Source organism: Neopelma chrysocephalum, unplaced genomic scaffold (assembly GCF_003984885.1).
Source record: "Neopelma chrysocephalum unplaced genomic scaffold, ASM398488v2 Primary Assembly neopelma1_42, whole genome shotgun sequence".
Lineage (NCBI taxonomy): Eukaryota > Metazoa > Chordata > Aves > Passeriformes > Pipridae > Neopelma > Neopelma chrysocephalum.
In genome coordinates, this window is record NW_020897700.1 from 3,715,132 (window position 1) to 3,739,376 (window position 24,245).

A 24,245-nucleotide genomic window follows, 5' to 3' on the forward strand; every position below is an offset into this window, starting at 1 on the left:
AAACACTTCTTAGGCTTGAGGCCGGTTGCTTTTCTAATAAATTTTTAAGTGAAGTATCAATAATAGTGAGAGCTAGTGCAGAACAAAGAGGTTGAAATTCCTCCGTGGCATACTACCACTGACTTAAAAGTGAAGATCCTCAAGATCGCAGTTTTTTTCAGGGAGCAAACTATTTCCCAAGTTTGTACTTGCCTGCTTACTTAACCATGCCACATCTGAAAGCATGCTGTCAGCTAGCTCTCCTACCAAGACAGTGGTATTAACTTTGCCTATTAGAAGAATTAATGGGTGAAAAGAGTCCATGCTCTTCATTTGCTTGGGTGAGTGAACTGGATCATCTTATCTTGTAATCAGACAAGCACCAAAGCCAACAACTCTAAAGGAGATTGCAGCACTTCTTTCTCCTGGTGGCAGCAGTCTGCTAGCTCAGCTACATAACAATATACAGCCTGAGGGTGAAGTTACACAAGAGGTGAAGGTGTCATTTCCTATTCCTCTCTAGCCAGCACTAGACTGGGTGTTGGCTCTGATGGGTAATCAACCTGACAAGCTTATTAGTCACCTGACCACCCTGCCACCATGGTGAGATAGACAACTGCAGCCAGCCACTGCTGTCTCTTCTTACACCTTACATTGCTGTGCTGTTTTGCTCTTTCTGTACAGTCTTCCCCCATGTAATAAAAATTAGTAACAGATGATGATCTGAGTATTACACCTGGAATATTCTGTTCAGTCTCTAGTTACCTTTCTCAAATTACTTTCACTCTGATTATACAAACTTCATTTGTAAGATTGTGCCAATTTATCTTGGGCATGAGCATGCAAGTGCTTTAGTTGCCATAGAAATGGTCATTCTTTGGCTTTTGGATGGGGTGGGTTGCTTGGGGTTTTTTTGTGCAGTCTGTACTGAACTCTCAGAAGCAAATCCTTGCTTGAGCAGCTGCCTTGCAAAGAAGCAGTAAGACACAGCAGCCAACATAAACTGTGTGTTGCTGTGATCAGCAGACAAAACCTGCAAAGTCTATCATATCTGCAAGGACTTAATGTAGTTGTCCTAAAGGCCAAAGTGTTGCATATCAGTGGTTTCGTTCAGCTGGAACTTCTTCACAAAGTTTTTGCTGTGAAATGAACATAATTCCCCATGATTCAGCATTTCAACTATTACATTGATGCAATAACCTGAAAATTGCTTCAGTCAGAAATTGCTCTTGTAGCCCTTGTGCTTTTTTTGGTCCAATTTTAAAAACAATCCCAACAAATTCTTACTTTAAAAAGTGCTTTTTTATCTTCACAGAAAGTATTACATAGAGCAGTTACCGAAGTTTATTAGTATTTTATAAATTGAGTTGGAATACTTGTAATGGAAGTCTAATTTTTAAGCATCTGCTGTGGAACCTAGGACCCTGGATTCGATCATGTCCTATTTATAGTTACCTGCTTAACAGTATATGTTCTTTAAAAATATTAGCAAAGAACTTTTTGGACTTAGCAGAGGGAAGTGCTGAGAGCAGAACTTGGTTTACATCCTACATTGCTTCAGGTACTGGTGAGTGGCACCTGGTGCTCAGTTTTTATATCACTTTGTTTCAAAAAAAATCCAATCCCCCAAAAAAACACTCTGGAAAATGAGGGGAAAATCAAGTCACAGCTCCCACTGGTTTGTCATCCATCCACAGCTCAAAGGTTAAAGTGCCTATCCGGGAGACTGAAAGTGTGGTTTCAATATCCACTGCCTGGGGGGAGCTGTAAAAGTGAGTTGAAGGCCGAGGATGTGCTTTAGGCTTCTTGGGGATGGCATTAAGGCAGTCCTTGTTTTAAACTAATTCATACTCAAAGAAAAATCATGACTGTTCCCTCACTAGAGTGGGCACTTGGACCTTTTCTCACAGCCCCAGTGATATCTTTAGCAATGCAACTTAATTGTGAAATAGTGTCGGAAATCTTGAGCCATGTTTCAAAATAAAATCAGAGGTGCCAGTTGCACTGTATTTGGATTGTGTTGCAGTTGGCATGCCATGCATTTTCAGAGCACACTTCTTGTTCAAAATTTCCAAAAGCATACACATGATAACGATCAATTTCTGGGCTCAGACAAAAATAAGGTGTAAAGGTTGTTTGAACAATCAAGACTTGTTTCAAGGTACATATGAGAGAAGAAAGCTTTCAAGTTTCATAGATGGTTGATAAAAAGCAAAATAAAAAAATCCAACACAAACCCTGAATTTCTGGCATCTAGTATGATGCTGCAGTTCCAGTTCCCAAATCCCTGTTCCATTTCAGATCTAAGTGTGTGCATTCAAAGCTCCTCAGTGTTGCTGTGCAATGGCTCCCTGGGCAAGAGGGACCTAAAGTCACTTAAGCACCCGCTGTAGTGCTTTTGCAGAAGCACTTTAGTTCTTAACAAGGCAGAACAGCCTGGTACTCATCAAAGCCTTATCAGGATACACAAAGTCCCCCATCTACACAAAACGTAACCTGCACTCTACTCCATGTTAGAACAGTCACCCTGGTTATAAACTATTTGGTCCCCTTTCTGCTGGGGGAAAGGACAAAACTTAACCTTTTCCTTAATTCTTAGAAGAGTGCTTTTACGACCACAGGCATGCAGAGACCTGTAGGAAGGGAAGATCTTAATTTCCCTTTTTACCCCCACAGTCTCAGTTTATTTCCTTAAATAACCACAACAGAGGTTGCCTCTAGAGCTTTGGGTTTCTGCCTCAGGAGTCTTGTAGCAGGCCTCAGACAGGTTCTGTTAACTTTCTTCTGTATGGACTTCATGACAACTATGAAATGTCAGTTCAACTAGGGTGGGGAGCTTTCTGCAGGATTTACTTCCTGAAGAGTATACCCTGAGTGTAAAGACCTTTGAAGATTTGTTGTTCCATGTAGAAGGTAAAATTCAAAGCGTCTTTTAAGAAGGAATGAAGATGTATTTGCATGGAACTTGGTAAAAGAATTAACTGTAACAGCTTTTCTCTCTCCCCTCCTGCTGACAGATGTCATCACCAGTAGGAGGCTATTTTCACAGAAAAACAGTACAGCAAACAAGTTGCCAGAACCTCAACAGATGCTTGTGAATATCAAGCATCAAGTTCAAATTTTTTCAAGGACAGAGCTTTCCACAGAAAAGAAAGGGCTGTCCTTCATAGGCACTTGTTGCTTCCCAGACTTTGGGACTTCATCTGGCAGGCAGCAGTCGGCTGAAATGTCTGATAAATGGGTCTGATACACTGGCAGGGGAAAGAGGAGGGGCTGTGGCGGTCCCTGCAAGGAGCCCTCAGTCAAAACTGAGTCAGGTCTGATGCAAGAGGCGGAAAAATAAAAATAAAAAAAAAAGGATAAAAGAAACATCACTGCTCCCCCCTCCCCTTACAGCAGTGTCAGGAATAAGGTAGTAGCCCACTTTGCCAAGCCCCTTGTATAGCTCTTTATGCTGATAAAAACATTCCAAGCTGACAGACCAGAAAGTTCTTGAGTGCAAGGAACCAACAATCACTCAAATAGATAATATAATTAAGTATTTTAAGATGCCAAGCTCCAGAGAATTTCTGTTTGGATTGGAAAGTGACTGTATTTGTCTTAATACAGCACAGCCTCCAGTTTCCCATTACATCATTTCCCTTTTCTAACACATTAAACATCTAGTAAATGGCCAGCTTCCCAGCTAGTACAGGTTCATATTCAGTCTGCTTTAAAAGTTATTTCCAATATAGGACATTCTTCCATCTTATTTACCAAATGAAATCAAACCCCTCAACTAGAAGTGTAACAACTTCTTTAGCAACTGCTTTCTCTCAAATGTTCAAAACTTTTTGTCCTAGAGAGCCTGCCACATCCTCATAGGAACTCCTGACTGCAATGAAGCTACATCATACTATCACTAGTGCAATTATTTTTTTAAATCTATGGTGAAATCCCACTATTGGCCTTTGCTTGTAAAAGCAGTCACAGTTATTAGTGTCCAGGAAAGTATAACTTCACAAAAAAAATCAAGGCTCAGTGAACTCTGTTTTGCTTTGTTTTGATAAATGCCTGAGAATAATTTATATCCTAGCATTGAATGTTTTACAGCTTTGGAGATTTTGTTTGTTTGTTTTGGTTTTTTTGGTGTCGTTTGTTTGTTTGTTTTTTAATTTTAGAAAAGCACATAAATGAGAAGATAATGGGCAGATTTCAGTGTGATACCAAGTGGCATGGATACAATCCTCCTTGTATAGGTATCTCTTATCAACTAAGTGAAGTGACTTTCTTCCCATTATAAATCCATTTGTAAATAGCCAGGTCTCTACAGTCTAAGTCAGTACTGAAAAAGAAACATTTTAGCCTTGCACAGGTGGAGGCTGGGCGGTTGTGGTTTGTCTACTGCTCCTGAGGACCTGCTCAAAGCTGAAGTTTTAACCATTCTCTCTGGGAATTGCCCCTGCCCCAATGTCAAGTGAGCAGAGCCTTGCACTAGGAGGCTCCCTCGTGCTGTTGTCCAAAAAGACTCAGTTGTGCAGATCAACTCTACCATGTCTCACATGTAATTATTGTGAGTCTAAAGCAAAATTTGAGTATTTAGCAGATATTTACCCCACCCCACACATACTGAAAGGAATGTGTTAGATCACTTATAAAACCAAAAAGATGACAAGCCTTCTAAAGCCTCTAGCAACATTCGAATCTGACCTCATCTTTCATGGGGTTCAGAGCAAACGCTTCTTCCTAGAGAACTAATGTTCTAGCATAGCGCAAGTTTCCCCCCCCCCCAATATCTTACAACTATCTTTGCATACTGTCCTTAAAGAAACTTAGGACTAGTAAAAGGCCCATGGAGAAATGATTTGCTAGAATGATTGTGACAAATATTTGCCAATTGCCAAAAGAAAAGTCAAGTTAGATGGAGCAATGTGAAGTTGCCATTTCATACCAAGAAAGTTGAAGTTTCTAAACCTAAAGTTCATTGGTTCTCTCCAAGGGCTCCAAGTTGTTACAAAAAATGACATTTGGTAAGAGTAAAGAGACTAGAGGTGAATATTAATCATAAACTAAGAATTTCAATGAGATCTCTGGCCACAACTTAGCAAAACTGGGAACAGGTCCTTGCCAGAAACATTTGAAAAATACACATCACTTCTGGGCAGATAGTTCTCAGTACAGTGACTCCAAACCCTCATGTTGAAGTTTACGACTTTTCTCATACTAATATACATGCACATCCAATTCACTTATAGCTATTTACGGATCACCAATCTTTTGAGACACATTTAGCTTTTTTCTCACACTTACATAAAGAACATTTCTCCATCAACTTGTCAATCATATGACTGAACAAAGAAAGCACAATCTTGTAAATAAGGTGTCCCAACAATAACTTGGGGTGGCTTTCGTTGGCTGGTCCAAGGGTGCTGCTCAGCGAAGGAGACCTCCTTTTGTCATGACAGAAAACGAGAGCTTGACAATTCTCTTGGCTGTTGCTCATCATCAGGTAAGTCTAATATTAGAGGTGTTATACCTTGCCTACACAGCAAGTGAGCCTTCCCCTTTTCCCTATGCCTAGATCACTTGCATTCTGCTCAGGCCTAATTACATTGATTTTCAACCTTATTATAATAATAAAGGGTGATCAAACTTTATCCTTAGTCAGTTGCTATTTATTGTTTGACAGCTAAAGAACCCTTGCTGTGTGATGGGTGGGATAAAAAAATAATTTTAAGAATAAGAAAATACTCCCCAAATTCGAAGTATGATGTACAAAGCACAGCGTAGTGTCTCTCCAAGATACTTACTGAAAGGGCTATGCAAACATTCAGTCAAGCTTGTTTTTCTGTCTCATTCTAACTGCACAAAGTGATAAAATCTGGTCCACAAAACATTCACTTAAATTCCAACTCGAAAAACCTCTTAAAAATCTTTCGTCCCCATTCTCAATTTTCTATCATTCTCAAGAGCACGTACAATAATCACGTCTGTGGAATAGCTACCAAAGAGTATACTTACAATCAGCCTCAATGCAGTGTGTGTTAAACACAGTTACTTTCCTTTTCATGTTGTTGCTGTTTCCTTTTAATAATGTTTTACCTTACGTAGTTTATACAATTCCAGAAATAGAACACACCTATGCACAGGACAGTGCAAGCCAAGTCATGGGAATGTATAAAACATTTAGAAACCACATATTCCAGCAGAGTAGGGAATACTCAATTTCAAAACTCAAGTTCTTGGTAAGAAGAAAAAAAAATTACCACTAGTTTATTTGGGTATTTCCAGCCTGGCTACAGGGACTTTTTGCCGCCAAGGTAAAAAAATCCTGCCACCTACATTCTTAAGAAGATCATGGTGATGCAAAGATTAAGTTTCTAAAGTTACAACATATGGAAGTGGAGAAATAGAGGATTCCATTTCTTCTTTTATTATGTAAATAAAGTGTTCTAAATATTAATCCAGGACTTTATTTGTAGCATAAATGAAAAATTTACCCTAGATAGAAAACCACATTAGAAATGATCCAGCAGATTTTGGGCTGCCTGTAATATCTCAAACCTTGGACCCTGGAAGAGAACAAGGCCAGAGCATCTGACTAACAGGTCTGTGAAATACCTCACTGCTCTGCAAGAACAGATTCCCAAAATTTCTAAGTTTTGCGAAATGGAAGCTTCGTACCTGATTTAAACAAAATAGACAGAAAAGCAGGCCACCAGCAAAAAACTTGTCTGACCAATAATCAGTCTGAGACAGGTACTATAATCAGAAACAGATTATGTACATACCAGTTACGTCATGAAGTGCTCACAACCTTAATGTAGGTTAAACAGCAGCTTCTGGATTTACTTAAGATCCCAGAATAGAAGCATATGGAAAAAGAAAGTGATTTTTAGTTTCTGATAAAGTTTAAAATATTACAAACTTTTAGCTTTTATTGAAAATTAAATATATTAGCAAAAGCAAGATTTAAGAAATATTTTACAAATGATTTACATACAAGAAAGCCAGTATCAGACATATTCACAAATATGCAAACCTTTAATTACAAAAAGTACCTATTGGCAGCATGATGCTAACCTTGCCACTGCAGTGTGCTCTACTATTGATATGAATAAGGCATAGAACTCACATTTGCACCAACTTAAAAAGTTCAAATAAAAACTTTAAGCTTTTGAATCTTGGATGCACAATCCCCAACAGACACACGCACGCACACTCTTAAGATTTCTTCTTCTAAGCTCTACAAACTAAGTGTGTGCTCTGGAAGAACAGCCAGCCTGAAAAGTCCAGTACAAATGTAACTGGTACTAGCATTCAGATTTCAGTTTCCTCTTCAACATGTACAGGCCTAAGTATGTAAACCATATTCACAGTTTAAGTATTTTTAGACAGAAGTACCTTTTTTTTTTTGCATTTGTTCCTTAAAATAGGCTCCCAGTTCAGCATACAGTTCATAATGTCACCTATTTTGTGATGCATACACTTACAAGAAACTTAAAAATCTGTGCCTCATTCATGGTCAAGATAATTCAACAAGAGTAGTAATATCCAACTATAACATTCAATACTATATTTTAAATATTTGTGCAAACAGCAAAAGAACAGTTGTATGAGGCAAACATTTGCAAAACCTTTAATACCTCCTCAGTGTTGTAAACTTGGACTGTCAGCCTTAAGTCCTGCACTTCCACAGCTTAAAAAAGTCAGTTGCTAAAATGATCAAGTCTCAAAAAAGTTCTCATCTACATAGTGCAAATTTTAATGTAGATAATGTGAAAAACATATCTAGCTGGATTGACTTTGTGCAATCGTCAGTGGTCTTCTCTCATCATTGAAGAAAGTGTGCATTCAAAGAACCACATGGTTCAGGAAGTGGGGAGGGTGGAGAGAAAAAACAGTTCCATTACACTTCTCAAACCAGTACTAGATGTGCAAAGGCAGCAAAAATTCCAGCTGCTACTACAACCAGAACAGAGTAACTTTTCAGGAAGACCCAGGCGGTTAGTCACTTGGACTGGTCTCTAGAAAAATATGTGAGTATATGTTGGATTTTTATCAGACGGTCTTTTAAAGACATCATGGAGAGAACTGACAGCTGGTATCTGGGGTCTACTGGGAGAACAGCTAGAAGCCACCAACACCAAGCAGGACCATTGGGCATTGCCTAAAAATAAAAGATAAGTTGGTTACCCATAACCAATGTTGTAGTTGACTACCATGAAAACATCAAAAGATAAAGTCATCGATGACCAAGACTACTTTAAAGTTTGATACTAACTACAGAATTCCAGATCCGTGAGATCAGAAGAGTGCTCAAGGGGTCTCTTCTGATCTCTCCCCAACTGAGAAGTCAAACAAAGTACACTTAAACTAGGCTGGATAAAGCAATTATTTTTAAGATAACATAGGAAGCAGAAGCTCATAGCTTCCTTGGGAAAAGATGGTTAGGTATAAGACAGTTACCTAATAACAAACCTCTCTGATAAAAATTAAACCCAATACCTGTCATGCTATTCTTAAGGCTTGAATATTTACGAAGCCTAACATTTTCATTAAAATTATCTTTATTTGATCACCTCCCAATTCCACTCCCTTTTTCATTAGCTCCTACACAGAGCAGCACTACTTAATCAGTTTCTTCTAAGCTGTTAAAACATACTCTGTAACTTTTTCCTGTACTTTATTTAATTACTGACATGAAGCATTAGATGTCAGGCCATGAACTGGACATAATACTCCTCAGCAGAGGTCTTATCACTGCAGAGAAGATTAATCACCTCAAGTGATTTGCAAAAATACTACTAATAGTGGTACACTCCAAGATGATATTACCTCACTTTCACCTGTATCGCACAGCTTTGATTTGTGTCCTATTATAAATCTCAGGTACATACCCACAGTATTGCTGCCCTACCAGTTACTCTAGTTTTGTACATATATTCCTCTTTCCTAGTATGTTTTTTTCAATCTATTTTTTTATTTAATTGTTCTAAAATCACTTCTGAATTCATGCACTGGCCTCTAGTGCATCTACAGTCCTCCCAGACTGGTTAATATAGCCTCATAAAAGTATACAGCAGATGGGTGAGGTACAAGCTCCCATAAGATCCCAATCCACATATAATTCTGCTTTGAAAGTCAAATTTTACATGTTTTTAATTACTTTTCTACAGCCTCCAGTCTCTCAGGATGTCACAAACCTTCGGTAATTGTTGCATTATAACCATTAAAATAGACTGCTGAAGCTAGTTTCTTAAGAAACATTTGTCAAATCCTAGCAGCTGCAGAAGTTTATGGCACTAGCTTAGAAAGGAGGAAAGTGTTATTTGTGATTAACTCTTTGCCTGCACGTGGCAGTTTCAGTTTCTTCCCTGACTTTCACAGAGAAGAAAATTCAGGGTTTTTTTCACTTTAAATTCTAACAGCTTTACACAAACAAACAGTTTAAATGTTACTGAAGTTTAAAGTGTTTTCAGTTTACTAGTTTTGTTTTTATCTCCACTGCAGCATATCATCCTTTCCTGCAAAAACTGATGACCAGTGACAGAATTGCTTTTTGTTGCTCATCATAAGAGAAACGAGGTGCAAGCCTTATTGCCTTTGAAGCTGGGAAAAAAGTGGTGGGGTTTTTTTTAATGCTTAGCAGTTTTTAACAGGGTTTTTATCTCTAGAAATAAGCACCTAATAATTGATATTATTTGAGTCTCACCTGTATATTTTCCTCCCTGTCAGGCATTGGCCCGAAGTGTTGAAGAATCTGAGTGCGAAATTTGTTCCTTAAGTTTTGGAACCAACTGCAGGCCTGATTGTAAACAAAATTGTGAAGCTCTGTCAACTTCTTTAGTTCTTCTTCATTAGCAACCTATAGGAGGAAAGTTATGAAAATATGATTAGTGATAAAGAAACAATAAGGTGTTTAAACTAAAATAAAAAAACCATTCAATTTCAACTATATTTAGATACATTTCTTGCTTTCTCCTAAACCTTGATTATAAATGACTGAATAGTAAAGAAATCTTGCAATATTTTTAAAGTTACAGCTTCAAACTATTGCTTAAACAAAAACTATAGTATTTCTTAGTTGCTTTATAATAATAAAAAATTAAGCTAGTTGCCATTTATTCCACGTGCTGGCACTGAATCTTCCAGTGGTCTAGGGACTGAAAAATTTGAAACAGAGCTCTCAAGAACAAATTAAGCAAAAATCTTCATATATTAATACTACTAAATATTTAGACAGCATTCTGGATACCTTAACATCTTCCAAATATTCAATGTCTGCAGTGCAATAACCATCTTTCATCCCTCTCCGTAAAACTCTAAATCTCTTTCCACCGACTGTATCAACAACAGACCGTCCATCAGGTAGAAAATGAACGTTCCTTATTTGCAGCATGCAACCATAATCTGCAAAACTACAAAAGAGACCTTGTAAGTAATTCAATTACACACTTCTGAAAGGACACTTTTTATAATTAAAAAAGATATAAGAGATGAGAAGCTTAGATTTAGAATGTAAACCTACCCATTTTGAGAATCACTTATGCACATCCCAAACTGTTTAGTTCCAGTTTCCATACTCCTGCGAATCATGAGTCGGTATCTTGGCTCAAATACATGTAGAGGGCAAGGCACAGTAGGATATGCCATAGTGCAAACAAACATGGGAACATTCTTGGTCAAGCTTCAAGAGAACATCAAATGAAATAAGTGGCTTCAAAATCTAAACACTGAGCTATGCCAAGATAAAACATTTTTTTCAGTATCTTTGCTATGTGTGAGGTCACAAAGCACGGGTAATAACTTTCAAAGTTTAAGCACTTCGTAGAAACTTTCATAAACACTAAAAACACATAACAGTGACTCAATACCTATGTACTGAATTGTATACACACTGGACAGTAAGCCTCATGATTATCTAGCTACTGAGTATCTAGAGTATCTAGTCAGTGAATGAAGGGCTCAGTTTTGGGGACAGGAGTGCTAGGTACTTTTCTCCTTTTTGTTTTGAGCCATACAAGATATTATGCTCTCAGAAACATAGTATTCCTGGAACTAAAAAGATGTAGCAGTAACTACACAGTAGCTAGGTCACCATTTAGACTATTTTCCAGGAGGGACTCCAGATCACAAATGCAAGGAGGGTATACTCTGTACCTTGCAATATGCTTCAGCAGATGCAATTGAAAAACAAAATATTTTTTCATGCTATTTTATCAGGTATGTATAGTTGATAGGTGATACAAACAAGTTATTATTAAAACATTACCAGGGATTTAATTTTAATACCTTTCAGACTGTAAAAAATAATTCTACTGGATGGATTCTGTTATGTAAGTTGCATGAGTTGTAGTTTTAAATAGTTTTTCAACATTCCTATCTACAATACATAATGCTTTATGTATCTGAAGAACTCTCCCTCGTGAGATAGACACCACAATTATAAAAAAATCCCAACTATTTCTTTTGATCACATCTCTCTTCATGAATTGGTTTGCAAGAAATTCAAGTCTCTAAGACTCTGCAGTCAGTTGAAGAGGACAATTCCACGAACAGCAAAGCTAAAACCAAAGTTCCATGACAGTGCATGTAAAAAGAAGAATGGAAGGGAAAACGTATTTCACAGAACCACAGAATAGCCTGAGTTGGAAGTAACCTTAAAGATCACCTAGTTCCAACCCCTCTGCCATGGGCAGGGACACCTTCCACTAGACCAGGTTGCTCAGAGCTCCATCCCATCTGGCCCAACCCAACCTAACGGCCTTTAATGGAGTGACTACATCAGTGGACAAGGGAAAGGCTACAGCTGTCATTTATCTGGACTTCCTATAAAGCTTTTGACATGGTCCCCCACAACATCTGTCTCTTCAAAATGGAGAGAGACGGATTTGATGGGTGGATTGTTAGAGGGGTAAGAAAGTGGTTGGAACGGTTGCATCAAGAGGATAGTGGCCAGTGGCTGAGTCCCAGGGGATATCAGTGACAAGTGATATCCCTCAGGCATCCATATTGGGAGCTGCACTGTTTAATATCTTCATTAATGACACAGATGAAGGGATTGAGTGCACCCTCAGCAAATCTGCTGATGACACCAAGCTGAGTGGTGTGGTTGACAGATCTGAAGGATGGGATGCCACCCAGAAAGACCTGGACAAGCTTCATACTCCTTCTTGCATCCATAATATACCATTATTAATAACCACAAAAATAAGAAAACATTTCTAAAAAAGATTTCCATACTAATTTCTCAAGTTTCTCAAGACAGCAAGCTTACTTAGAGTGTTCAGCAGTTTCTTCAGCATGAATTCTTTTTCTCTCATATAATTCGTCAGACAAATATTTCATTATTAATTCCTCCAGCAGTTCTGTGATACTGTATTTTCTGCTTGCAAGGTACTGTAAGCGATTTCAAAAAACACATTAATATTTCTTTTCACATATATTAAAAAAACATTTGAGAAAATGCAGCTTTTATTTAAAAATACGATCTATGACGTGTCTTAAAACCCATGAAAACTTACAGCTCTGAAGTTCTTATGTTTCATTGCTTAACACTTAAGGATACTCCAATACTTGAAAATTAGATTCTCTTCGTGAGTTCTTAGTGTCTGACACATTTAGCGTCTAACTTAGTTTGTAGTTCTGTGCTTACCAGAGACAGAACTGTTTTCCTAGGACATACAGACATACAAATAAGGGAAGTGTACAGAAATCACAGAGAGGTTTAACTGAATACTTACCAAAGTTTATGAATACGCAGGATTTAACTACACCAGTAAAGTGGATGGTCACAGAAACATAAAACCCCTAAGACCCTGAGGCAAATCTAATCAACTTGTATTGAAAAAATTTGTCTCAAATTTTTCCATTCTAGCAGCAATCCATAAGCCAAGCAAAACCAAGTTATTGGGTTCAAGTGAAGCAGCCTTTAAAATTATATATTTGTATTTGTAAGCTTTACTGAGAAACAATACCTCTTTCAAGCTCTCCTTACAGAGTGGACACTGTGGAGCATGATCTAAACATCGTTCCAAACAACCTTTGCAAAAAGTATGTCCACAAGGGGTTGTCACTGGCTCAAAGAATAGCCTGAAACAAAATTATTAGAAGTTAGATCCTATGGCCAGCATGTCTTTTGCTAAAAGAGTCAATGATTAACCTCTTTAAAAGACTAGGTATACTACAATAAAGCAGAGAAAAATTAATTCCATGTCTCCTTATTCTACTTTTTCTTCTATACTGCAGTTTGTTTCCATTTACTTCATCACTCATTTTTTTGTTTTCTGATGAATCTGGACACATTCCAGCACTTTAAGTACCTAAACATTTATCCCAAAACACAAAGTTTTTGGTCTCACTAGAGATTCAGAATACACAAAATGGAGTCATTCTTTGAGAAGCTAAGTTGTTTTACATAGCAGTATTACATACTAGTAACATAGCTATGGATAGTTTAGTATACACCATATGTTTTATGGCATTTATTCTGAAAAGCAAGACAATTCAATAAGAGCTTTCAAATACAACATCAGCTACATTTAAGTAAACTAACATTCTGAAGCATCTACATCTCCCAGACAAATACGAGGTTCACAGGCAATACTTCTGAGAATTAGCCTTTCCAAAACAATACTTTTAATGACTCAAAAACCCCCTAACATTTAACAACAAAAGACCCTGTACTTTTACGGGTACTAGTTAACAATGCCAAGTTTAATTTAGAAGGCAACTTGATTAAAATAGTCCTATAGTATATAGCGCTGTAGCAGGTGACATTTAAATAAACACTTAATTTCAGGGAGAAAAGGTGCAATTATTGAGTGACAGCAGAATTCATAACAACCTACAGTTCATACACGTAACAGATAACATGCCAAGCATCTGTAACAGAAATACTGCATCAAGGACAAAATCTTACCTCATACATAGAGAGCACTCAAAATCTGATACATCAATCAAATCCCCCGGAATTGTTCCAAAGGTCAGTCTCACATCCCTTTTTGTACTTTCTAAAGAAAAGCAAGACAAAATACTCCTTCAAAGAAAGGCACAAGGCAGTAAATACTTTAAATTTCAAAGTAAGTGACTGTTTACCTCCTTGCTTTTTGTGTTTGTTTCTTCCATCTTCACATACAACTGTATCCTGTTCTGAAAAGGAAAGCTTTCTTTTTAACAAAGCACTTTTTCCTTGGCCAGAGAGAAGGGGTTCAGAAGACACTCTCTTTAAGCCATCTTCCTTGGCAAGGTCTTTTGTTGAATTAAGAGCATGGGCAGACTGTGCACGATTTAAGCCTCCACTGACAGGCTTCAGTACATCTGATCCTCCTGAACTCTGTAATAGTGAGATGAACTGAACTGTATTTTAAGAGTAACACAAATCTAAGTATGTAAGATGTGACCATGCAAGATATATAAGCCAAACTGATACCCATAGTTAGTTCATCAGTTAACTAGAGAAACTTCTAAGTCAAGACAGTACTCAAATTTGCTTAGCATTACCAATTTAACAATCTTCATCTGCTTCAAAGAGAAGAAAAATTGTATTTCTCTTTATTTTGAAGTCCCTAATATCAAACTTAAGTACTACTTTATTACTTGTTCCAGCTCACTAGAATGAGGAGTTTTAACACTACAGATGAAAATACATTCCTCCCAAATCACGATTCTTTTCTTCCAATTCAATTACAGAAAGTCAATATTTACACTGGAAAGTAAGACAAATCAGGGTATCAGCACATCCGATATTTGCATATCAGTCAACAACAAAAGTTATCCTAGAATTTTTGTTACCTGCTGAGGACAAAACTGTAAGTTGCAGTAAGATGCAGTCACCTCAGAACCAAGCAGAAAAGGTTTATTTCGAAGATGGGCTGAATTCCAAGCAGATTCCTTCAGACTCTCACCTAGCTTCTCTGGTGACAAAACATCACACAATGTCTAGAAAAAATAGCTAAATGTCAATAATAAAGAAAAATAATCTAGATATACCTTTGTTATAAAACTACATACCAAAAGTAAGAAGTAAATCTATATCAAGTTATCCTCATAAATAGATCTTTATTTAAGCAGTAACTGAGAAAGCAGAGTTGATAACAAGCAGAAACCTACATACCTACACCAATAAAAAGAAATTTACCTAGAAATCTTTTCTACTACAAGCTAGTGAGCTCTTCGAACAGAGTTACACATTATCAATTCAGTATTATGGATTTTTTTCATTATAAATTTTTATTATCAAAGAAAAACTGTTGTGCTCTGGGCATAAAAGATTTTGACTTAGAAAATTTAACACGCTGCCTGCTTTGCAGCTTTCTAGATATTCATATAGTAACTTCAAAAGCATATGTACTTTTAAACATGTATTTAAAATGTGTACACTGGGAATATCTCTTCAATGTAGTATGATTTAAGATATATCTTAAAAGTAATCTGCCATCCAAATCATCTCTGTATGTAATGAACATTTTAGATGTTCAAAGTCTACCACAATGGGAGCTTTATAAAGGAATCAAACCAGAGATAGGAATCCAGTATCATGAATACCTTTTCTACTTCTAGCTTGGCTGGAAGAAAGTCCTCATCAAGGGCTAAGCACTGTAGAAACAGTTGTAAGGCATCACCTACAAAGCCAGAGTCTTGCAGCACTTTTCCTTTCCGGAAGTAGACCTGAGAAACAGATACCATGAAGACATTTCTAGAAAGTATGTTGAACTGCAGTACTGATCTTACAGGCATTGCAACAGTTAGAATTAGAACCTGCCGTGACAAAAAGAATGTAGCTCTTCAACAGTGCACAGTGTGAATAATCCATATGCCCTGTCTAACATACATATGCTAGTGTTTGAAAAGAGTCATGGAATAGCCTGGTGTTAGTCTTCTTCCAGTTAATCTGCTTTGGCTTATACAAAAGGGTTAAAAACCTGACTAGGGCTTAATATACAAAAGGCATTAGTTTCCCTCTTCTGGGACCCTCCGGAGAGGAAAAAGGGGGACAACAAATGCAAATTATTACATAACCTCACATAACAGCTTACAGGATACCCTTTTTTGCCTCTCTTTCATTAAAAGCCTTATGGTTCCAGCACACAGGAAAAGATGGACTACAAACAAAACAGTCCACACAACCGTGCATCCCTTACGTTCATCTCAATCTACATTCTTAACACAAAACATTCTTAACACAAAACAATGCATTTTTGGAGTTGCTTCCTCCAACTATATTTTATTCTTGAGCACTAGACAGCAACAGGAAAAAAATCTGTATATTATTTGGTCTGAAAAAAAAAAGGTGGAAGAAAAACTACTGAATTTTGCTAAACAGTTGTAACTAGATGATGTTGAGACTAAGAACTTATCTCAGTTTTTAAAAGTTGCACTGGCAGTAATATAAATAGTTAGATAAAACAAACAGTTATCTAATAAAAGTTAGTTAAAACAACAATATCTATCTATATATGAGAATTTGGATAATGGGCCAGAAACTAAACTTCAAAAACAAACAAACAAACAAAAACGCCAACCAAACAACAAATAAACAACCCCCAGAGTGCAGTTTCTACAGGATGACTGACAGTATGAACAGTAGCATCTGTTCAACAAGACTGTGAGATGAGGGCATGCATCCTCTGATGGATTTGGGCAGTTTCAATTAAGATGTATTCTGAAGAAGGGAAGCATGCTAATCCTCCTCTTACAGTTAATTTTCCTTCAGAGATAAGGATTGTTATAGGAATCCATCCATCAAACCAAGCTCAGTTAAATGAAGTGAGGCTTCTTTCCAAACATACAGAAAAAAGCAAACAACACTACCAACACTGAGAGGTGAAAAGCAGGAGGACTTTATGAATTTGCAGTAGCGACTGAACTGCTGAACACAAGACAAACCAAGACAGCAGCAATATCCCCTCATGTGGCAAGATCTTGCTGCTCCTGCTGCGCTCAGTTTAGACAGTGCTACAATATGCAATATCATAAGGGTTCTGAAGACCACTGACTCCCCAGCTGCCTGGACTATTTGCAAAGCTCAGTGCCCACTGAGATTCTTTGGGCTTTTTGAAGAAAAACTTCCAAGCAAAGCATCTTTCTGTTAACAAAAATTAACAAATAAACAAAACAAGCCCCAAATCCCAGCTGTTACTGATTACATTGCCATAAACCATCCCAACTCTAAGTATATTTATCAACCAGCCCTAACCTGCCATACTCATCAGTAGCTTGTCTCATACAAGTTAACTATTTTAAATGTGCCTTTTAGCATTTTGCATGTCTCACAAAATAACATTTAAAGAAGCTGACGCAGGTTTTTAAACAATTCAAGTACAATTTAGAATTTATTAATTTTATAGACAAACACAGTATTGGAAAATGATGAGCTCATACCAACTTACCTCTGGCCAATTTGGCATTTTAGAAATAACAAAATTTAGCTCTTCTACGGCTGTTTTATATTCTTGGAGGCCAACATATGACTCAGCTCTGTAAATCCTAAGCATCAAGTCACTGGAATCTGAAGACAGAAATTAGGTAACATTTTTTAAAAATTAGAAATTTGTAATTAGATTTGCTTTCATAGTGATATGACATAATTACATTTTTTTGTACAATACTTCCAAAATTACTGGAGTACATTCTCCCCTAACCCCTACTGTTTGGGTAACAGAAGTGGCAGTAATTCCAGGTTCATGTCTTCTAAGCTAAGGATCAAATTTTGGATCCTCTAACGTATATTGCAGCAACAAGAAAATATATTTTCAAATATCAGAAAGGCTGAGAAGTATTGCTCTGCACTACTGTGACAACAAAAACTGCAGACCAAGTCAACTTTATCTTTACAGTACATCTAATCAAAACCATAGGAATCTGGGAATTCACCACATTTGTATTAAAAGTCTAAGCATTACACAGTTTGCTTTCAAATGCCCAAGTTTTGCTGTAGACTGTAATTTCTTTTTGTAACATCCAATCCCCTCCAACTACGGCTGGAGATACAGATGCCACTTTCCCAGCAGTAGCCATCTAGGAAGTACCAGAAGTAGGCTTTATCACTATGTGATCAAAAGAGATAGCCAATACCAGAAAGCTTTTAACACCAGCTGGCAGCCCTGTTGAAAGGAGCTGCGCTAATGGAACTTCTACAACAGGGAAATGGCAGAACGTGTTCAGTATGGACAAGTTCTCATGTCCAACATATAGCATTTTGCACTTTCAGTACAGCAACCTCCAAACAGGAAGCATATCCATCTCCATGCCACTAAAACTATGGTTTTGTAACATAACTAAGTGCAGCTGTTGCTTAGAAAATATGCCAGCACATTACTTTGTTATTGATTGTTTTTAAAAATGCACATGTTTTTCACTGAGTGAGATAAACAAGCCAAACCTTGGCCTACTGTAAACAATACTAAAATCAAATAGTCCTTGAAGTTTGTTTCAACAAGGCTTTCCCGGGAGGCAATCATTTCAATTTGATATTCTATCTTAGCCTATTCTAAATGTCTAGTATAAACTTTCATAAATTTCCAACATTAGCCTGTTTTACATTTAAAAGTCAGCCTGGTCAATGTTCCCATATATTCCACCACATCACTTTGTATTTAGATCCACAATGCTACATGTAAAAAGATCTCAATGGAAGAGAAAGTGTTAAGAAAAAAAATCACAGAAGAATTCACAGCTGAAAATAAAGTGTCTTCCTTAACCCGTCTTTCGAGTTGACTGTTTCCCTTGAAATATAAATATTGCCAAACCTGCTTTGTTTCATTTTTATTTTAGACATAATAAAATGTTTGTTTCAACAGAAGTCTGGGAAACTGTCTAACTCAAACACTAATTCTGCAAGCAGAACAACTCTGAGGCCTGGTTTCCTGTGGCTTTGTGTTTTGTGACTGCTATAGCCTAGGAAGGTAAGAGCTCAGATCAAACTCTTCAGATAGTTTTTTGTGTCTATTTGGCTTTGGTGTCCAGCAGAGTTAGTATCAAACCAAATTTCTTTCTTCAAAGGTAGCAGTAAGTGCAGGTCTTTGTTCTCTGATAAGCTGCCTATTTGCACAGAATCAGAGGAAGCACATCTTTTTCAGACTTTCAAGTGCAGAACATGACCTGAGGGACTCCAAGCCCTCTTTCCTAGGGGAAGAATGAGGGGTGGTTTGAAGGTAAAAATGCGAGTTCACGTCTACAGCAGGTGGACATTTTATACACTTCTTTTTCAAAGAGAAATGCATGATTCCAACTGAACTGGTACAAAACAAAGACTAAACCAAGGAGTTTAGCTGGAACCCCAACTCGCTGCTGAACATACAAACACTGCCACTGAATGATCAATACATGTAACAAACTGGAGCTAAATATTTCCAAGAAAAAAAAGCCAGATGAGTACAAGTCGTGTTCCTCAGGGCTTGGTATTGGGGCCAGTCCTTTTAATATCTTCGTCAATGATCTGGACAAGGGGATCAACTGCACTCTCAGTCAGTTTGTAGACAACACTAAGTTGGGTGGGAGTGTTGATTTACTGGAGGGCAGAAAGGCTCTGCAGAGAGATTTGGACAGGATGGATCGATGGGCCAAGGCTACTGGTATGAGGTTAATCCAGGTGAAGTGCTGGGCCCTGCACTTAGACCACGACAACTCCATGCAGAGCTACAGGCTTTGGGAAGAGTGGCTGGAAAGCTGCCCAGTGGAAAAGGACATAGGGGTGCTGGTTGACAGTTGGCTGACCATGAGCCAGCAGCGTGCCCAGGTGGCCAAGAAGGCCAATGGCATCCTGGCTTGTACCAGAAATAGTGTGGGCAGCAGGTCTAGGGCTGTGATCGTTCCCGTGTACTCGGCCTCGGTGAGGCCACAGCTTGAAACATGTTCAGTTTTGGGGTCCTCACTGCAAGAAAGGCATTGAGGGTCTAGAGCGTGTCCAGAGATGGGCAACAAAGCTGGTGAAGGGCCTGGAGCATAAATCTTATGAAGAGCGACTCAGTTTAACCTGGAGAAAAGAAGGCTCAGGAAGGACCTTATCGCTCTCTGCAACTATCTGAAAGGAGGGTGTACCAAAGTGGGGGCTGGCCTGTTTCTTCTCCCAGGTAACATTGACAAAATGAGAGGAAACAGTGTCAAGTTGCACCAAGGGACTTTTAGTTTGGCTATCTGGAAAAACTTCTTCACCAAAAGGGCTGTCAAGCACTGAAACAAGCTGCCCATGGCAGTGGTGGAGTCACCATCCCTGGAGGGATTTAAAAGACATGCACATGTGGCACTTTAGGGAAATGGTTTAGTGTGGACTTGGCAGTGCTGGGTTAACGCTTAGACTTCATTATCTGAAAGGTCAGTTCTAACAATTTCAACCTAAACAATTCTCCAGTTCTATCTAAATTTATATATCCAATTTTGTAAACGTAATTTAATTTTTAGGCTTTGTAATCATGAAAAAACATTTCAAAATGTTTCAGCATATATTTTAATGTTTGGCACCCAAAGAGAGGATGCAAACTAATTTCAAATCTCTAGACCAAAGACTAAACAGGAGAAACACAACTAGTGCTTGAATTTCAATTTCAATAACCAAATATATTGTAAATCCAGAAATGCCTCACTTTAGCATACCTGAAGACAAACAATTTTAATGAAAAGAAGACACTAAGTACTTGTAGGGTAGAACTGTATTACTTGTTGTTATTATTACATTAATAGGAAAGTGTAAAGAGGTGTACACACAAAAACTCACTCAATATGCATCCTTGGTTTTAATATTATTTCCAAAGCATCTGCTCCTGGCTAATGTCAGTATAAACCTACCAACAAATGGACTACCTCTGGAGGATCCTGCCTGCTTTTTATATGGTTCTTAATAATATACCAAATTATTCAAAATAAAAGACATGCACATCACAACCACTATGTAGAAAAACTTTAGGACACAGTATTTATTAACACAGTACTACAGGATCACCCTAACGATCAGGGTTGGAACACACAAACCATAAGAGGCTGAGAGAACTGGGTTTGTTTAGCAGAAAACAATTCCCAAAGGCATTGGGAGAGCACAACAGCTTTTCAGAATCCAAAAGTGGGTTACCTAGAGGACTCTGAAGTGCACAGTGGAAAAACAAAAGAGACAATGGTTATAAACCGAAATAGACCTGAAATAAGGAGAAAAATTTTCACTATGAGGATAATTAACCTCTGAGCAGGTTGCCCAGAGAGGCTGTGGAATCTTCAGCCTATAGGTTTTCATGATCCAATAAAAAAACTCAAAAAACTTAAGCACACTACTCCGATCTCAGTATTTGTTCTGCTTTGAACAGGAGACTGATTGCTCAACAGACCTCCTGAGGCCCACTCCAGCAGGAACGAGTCTGAGATTCAGACCAAACTCAAGCTGTGTTTTTCAGGACACTTCATTAAAGGCAAGCGGCACTTGTATTTTAATTCAATATACTTCCTTTAATTAAACTATTTTGTTTCAAACCCTGCAAGGAATATTTTAACCATATGAATGTTAACATTACTCATGTTTTTAAAAAGTCACTTCTGCACCATGGGAAACAGGTCTCTTTCAAATGTCTCAAGAAATGTAGAAGAGTTATGAAAGATACCTTTTTGAGTAAAGTTTTAGCATCAATGCCTTATTTAAGACATCAGATTTATGTTTATCGCAATTTTTTAACTATTTGCATTAAAAAGAAATAGATGAAGCAGCAGTAAGGAAACACTGAAACAGAACATGAATGATTTTAAACATTAATACATTTCTTAAGCCACATATTTTCAATCTCTAAGTTTTTTCAAGATTCATGTTCTGGAGAAAGATTGAAAGTGTATCAGCAGCTATTAATTTGTTATCTGTTGGCCTGAAATCACCCTCAATTTGTAGTTGTGAGCCCACACCTCTAAATTCACATTTAATGTATGTCTGCCCTCTGACTCATGAAGTCCTTTAATATCATTAGCAGAATACATGGAATATTGATAGTTCTCAGGAGGGGAGATACAGGAAAGAATTGTACAACAGATCTTAAACTGAGCTTCTAGCACTTAATTCTAGCACGTGTACTGAATTTAAATAATAAAATTCTGATTAAGTTTCATAGCTGGTAACTATTCTTACATTTTAAAGCCAAAATTAAAGATGCATATTCACATAAAAAGGAACCAAAATTCTTTCCCCGCAGTTATCTACACAATATTGCTAAATCCATAAAAGAAATAGTAACAAAAACAGTATAATTAATTGCCTCTTTTATTCTTTCAAAGCAATGCTGAAACATGAAGCAGGACCCCTGTAAACATTTGAGATCAATAATGGATTCATCAGTTTTACCCTGAAGGCCACTGAGTGACCTCTATGACTCAATGCTGAACTTCAGGAAAGAAGTCTGCATCTTATAGTTCCAAGATTTAAAATAGATCAGCCACTTTCTCAGGTCACATCCATCCTATATCCTACACTTTAGAAACACCCTGGCAAATAGACCCGATGGCCAGAAGTGAACCTCTTTAAATCAGGTTGCCAAAAAGCATATAAAATAGATCTTCGATTTAATCTCGCCGACATTAGGAACAGCTTATTCTGGAACTAGATCTAATGTATCTCCCCAGAACAGATTGGAAGGATTAGACTTATGCAAGCTTTTGGGTTTTTTCCCCTCCGCTGCAGACAACTGTATAAATGTAATATGCTTAACCTGTAAAAATATTAATTCCTAAATTAACGAACAGGAAAAAAACTGGCTACAAATCAAAATGGAACCCCTCAGGTCACCAGGTGATAAAATTCAGTCGAATAAAAACAACAGAGGAATCTGTCACTGGATCCATCTAGGTGTATCAATCACACAAATTTGACTCCCTCTACAAAGACTAAACTCTGAAAAACTGACGGTATCTCAAATGTCCATGGCACCAGACACATATATTGTGACGGATATAGGATAGCCTAAAAGCATGCCTCTACCTTCCCTCTTTGCACCCTCTTCCAACACTATATAAAACTCCAACCACACCCACCTATGATGTCACTGCCATTACACAACCTGTCCCCCTCCATGCCTGTCTGCTTATGCAACTGGGCCCGGCCTGCTGGGAATTGTCTTGGTGACACTTAAGACTGAAAATAGGTCTCTCTCTCAGGAAACAAGGTTAAATACACCAACTGCATTTCCCTTGACCACGCACAGCGATTACCAAACACAAAACGAAGCTGAGCCCACGAGCTCCTCTGTAAACAAGTCCCACACAAGCGTGCCGGGGGAGGCACGAAGCAGCGCATGTAGGACGCTCCCCCACACCTCTGGAGTAAGTGCGAGTAAGTGTACCCCACTGCCAGGCCGGGCGCTCAACTAAGGACCGACCAGCTACGCGTGCCCTCCACTCCGCTCTCCCAATGGAGAGGCTCCTCGAATCCCCTCAAACTCGAGAAAACTTCGGACGTTCTTTACCGGCCCGTTTAGGTCCATGACGGACTCGAAGCAGGGGAGGGAGGGCACACCCACCTATTCCACCACACTCCCAGCCCCCTGAGCCTGCCGTGCCCAGCCGCCAGCCCGTCCCGGTCCCGCCGAGACACGGGCGGAACTTCGCGGCTCCGGCGGGCGGAGGAAGGGAGCGCTCCCCTCCCCTCCAGTCTTACCTGCTCGCAGGGCCTGGCTGGCGGCGCCCAGCGCCTCTCGGAAGCGGCCCTGGGCCAGCAGCTCCTCCAGCCGGCTCCCGGCCCTCGCCCTCTCGCACTCCCCCGGGAACCACTTCTCCGCCAGCCGGTTGAGGACGACGCTGGTGCGCAGCGGGGCCGCGGCCGTGCTGGTGCCCCCCGCCGGCAGCAGCCAGTCCCGGCAGCGGCGGCAGCGGGCCCGCAGCTCCCTGCGGAGGCAGCGGCGGCAGTAGGTGTGCCCGCACGGGACGGTCACCGGCTCGCCCAGGAACCTCCCGCAGCCGCAGCAGCGCAGCGGCCCCTCGGCCTCGCGCTCCCTGCCCCGGCCCGGCCCCTGCCGCAGGCGGTAGTTCAGCACTAGGCAGTCCACGAGGGTCCCGAGGCGCTGCGCTCCGCCGAGGGGGCCGAGGCACAGCGATGCCAGGGACGCGCCCACCGCTTCCTTCAGGCGGCTCGCGGGCACCAGTCGCGCCAGCAGCACCTCCCGCTCCCCGTCCGCCCCCTCGCCAGGGCCCCCGCTGCCGCCCGGCTCCGGCGGCAGCTCCGAGCCCACAGCGACAGCGGGAGAGGACGCTGCCATCGGCTGCGCGGCTGCGGCGAAGGGGGTGTGGCGCTCCCGCTCCGGACGCCGGGATCGGCTCCGGGCTAG

At 39.3% G+C, this 24,245-nt stretch overlaps 1 protein-coding gene across 3 annotated transcripts; it reads right to left on the reverse strand.

Moving 5' to 3' along the window:
• Positions 1 to 1,198: 1,198 nt before the first annotated feature.
• Positions 1,199 to 24,191, reverse strand: LONRF1 (LON peptidase N-terminal domain and ring finger 1). 3 transcript variants are annotated; one of them, XR_003533166.1, is made up of 13 exons: positions 23,579 to 24,191; positions 17,352 to 17,470; positions 15,508 to 15,630; positions 14,755 to 14,901; positions 14,059 to 14,296; positions 13,883 to 13,973; positions 12,939 to 13,053; positions 12,239 to 12,360; positions 10,490 to 10,648; positions 10,217 to 10,379; positions 9,674 to 9,826; positions 6,750 to 6,809; positions 1,199 to 3,298 (listed from the first exon to the last, which is right to left on the reverse strand). XR_003533166.1 is itself a non-coding variant. In XM_027676446.1 (12 exons), the coding sequence occupies exons 1-12, from the start codon at positions 24,174 to 24,176 to the stop codon at positions 6,807 to 6,809; spliced, it is 2,031 nt and encodes a 676-aa protein (XP_027532247.1). In that variant the 5' UTR covers positions 24,177 to 24,191; the 3' UTR covers positions 6,133 to 6,806. The 3 variants fall into 3 exon arrangements, 2 of the variants coding, with proteins under 2 accessions (XP_027532247.1, XP_027532246.1); XM_027676446.1 differs by lacking the exon at positions 1,199 to 3,298 and having other exon boundaries at positions 6,133 to 6,809; XM_027676445.1 differs by lacking the exons at positions 1,199 to 3,298; positions 6,750 to 6,809 and adding an exon at positions 7,700 to 8,128.
• Positions 24,192 to 24,245: the final 54 nt, after the last annotated feature.

Excerpts from the sequence above, each read along its gene's own strand:
- LONRF1 (XM_027676445.1), bottom strand. The coding sequence starts at position 24,176 with ATGGCAGCGTCCTCTCCCGCTGTCGCTGTGGGCTCGGAGCTGCCGCCG. Across the intron at positions 15,631-17,351 it reads AAATGCCAAATTGGCCAGAG|GTCTACTTCCGGAAAGGAAA; the intron begins GTAAGTTGGTAT and ends TCTGTTTCTCAG. Across the intron at positions 12,361-12,938 it reads GTAAGGAGAGCTTGAAAGAG|TACCTTGCAAGCAGAAAATA; the intron begins GTATTGTTTCTC and ends AATCGCTTACAG.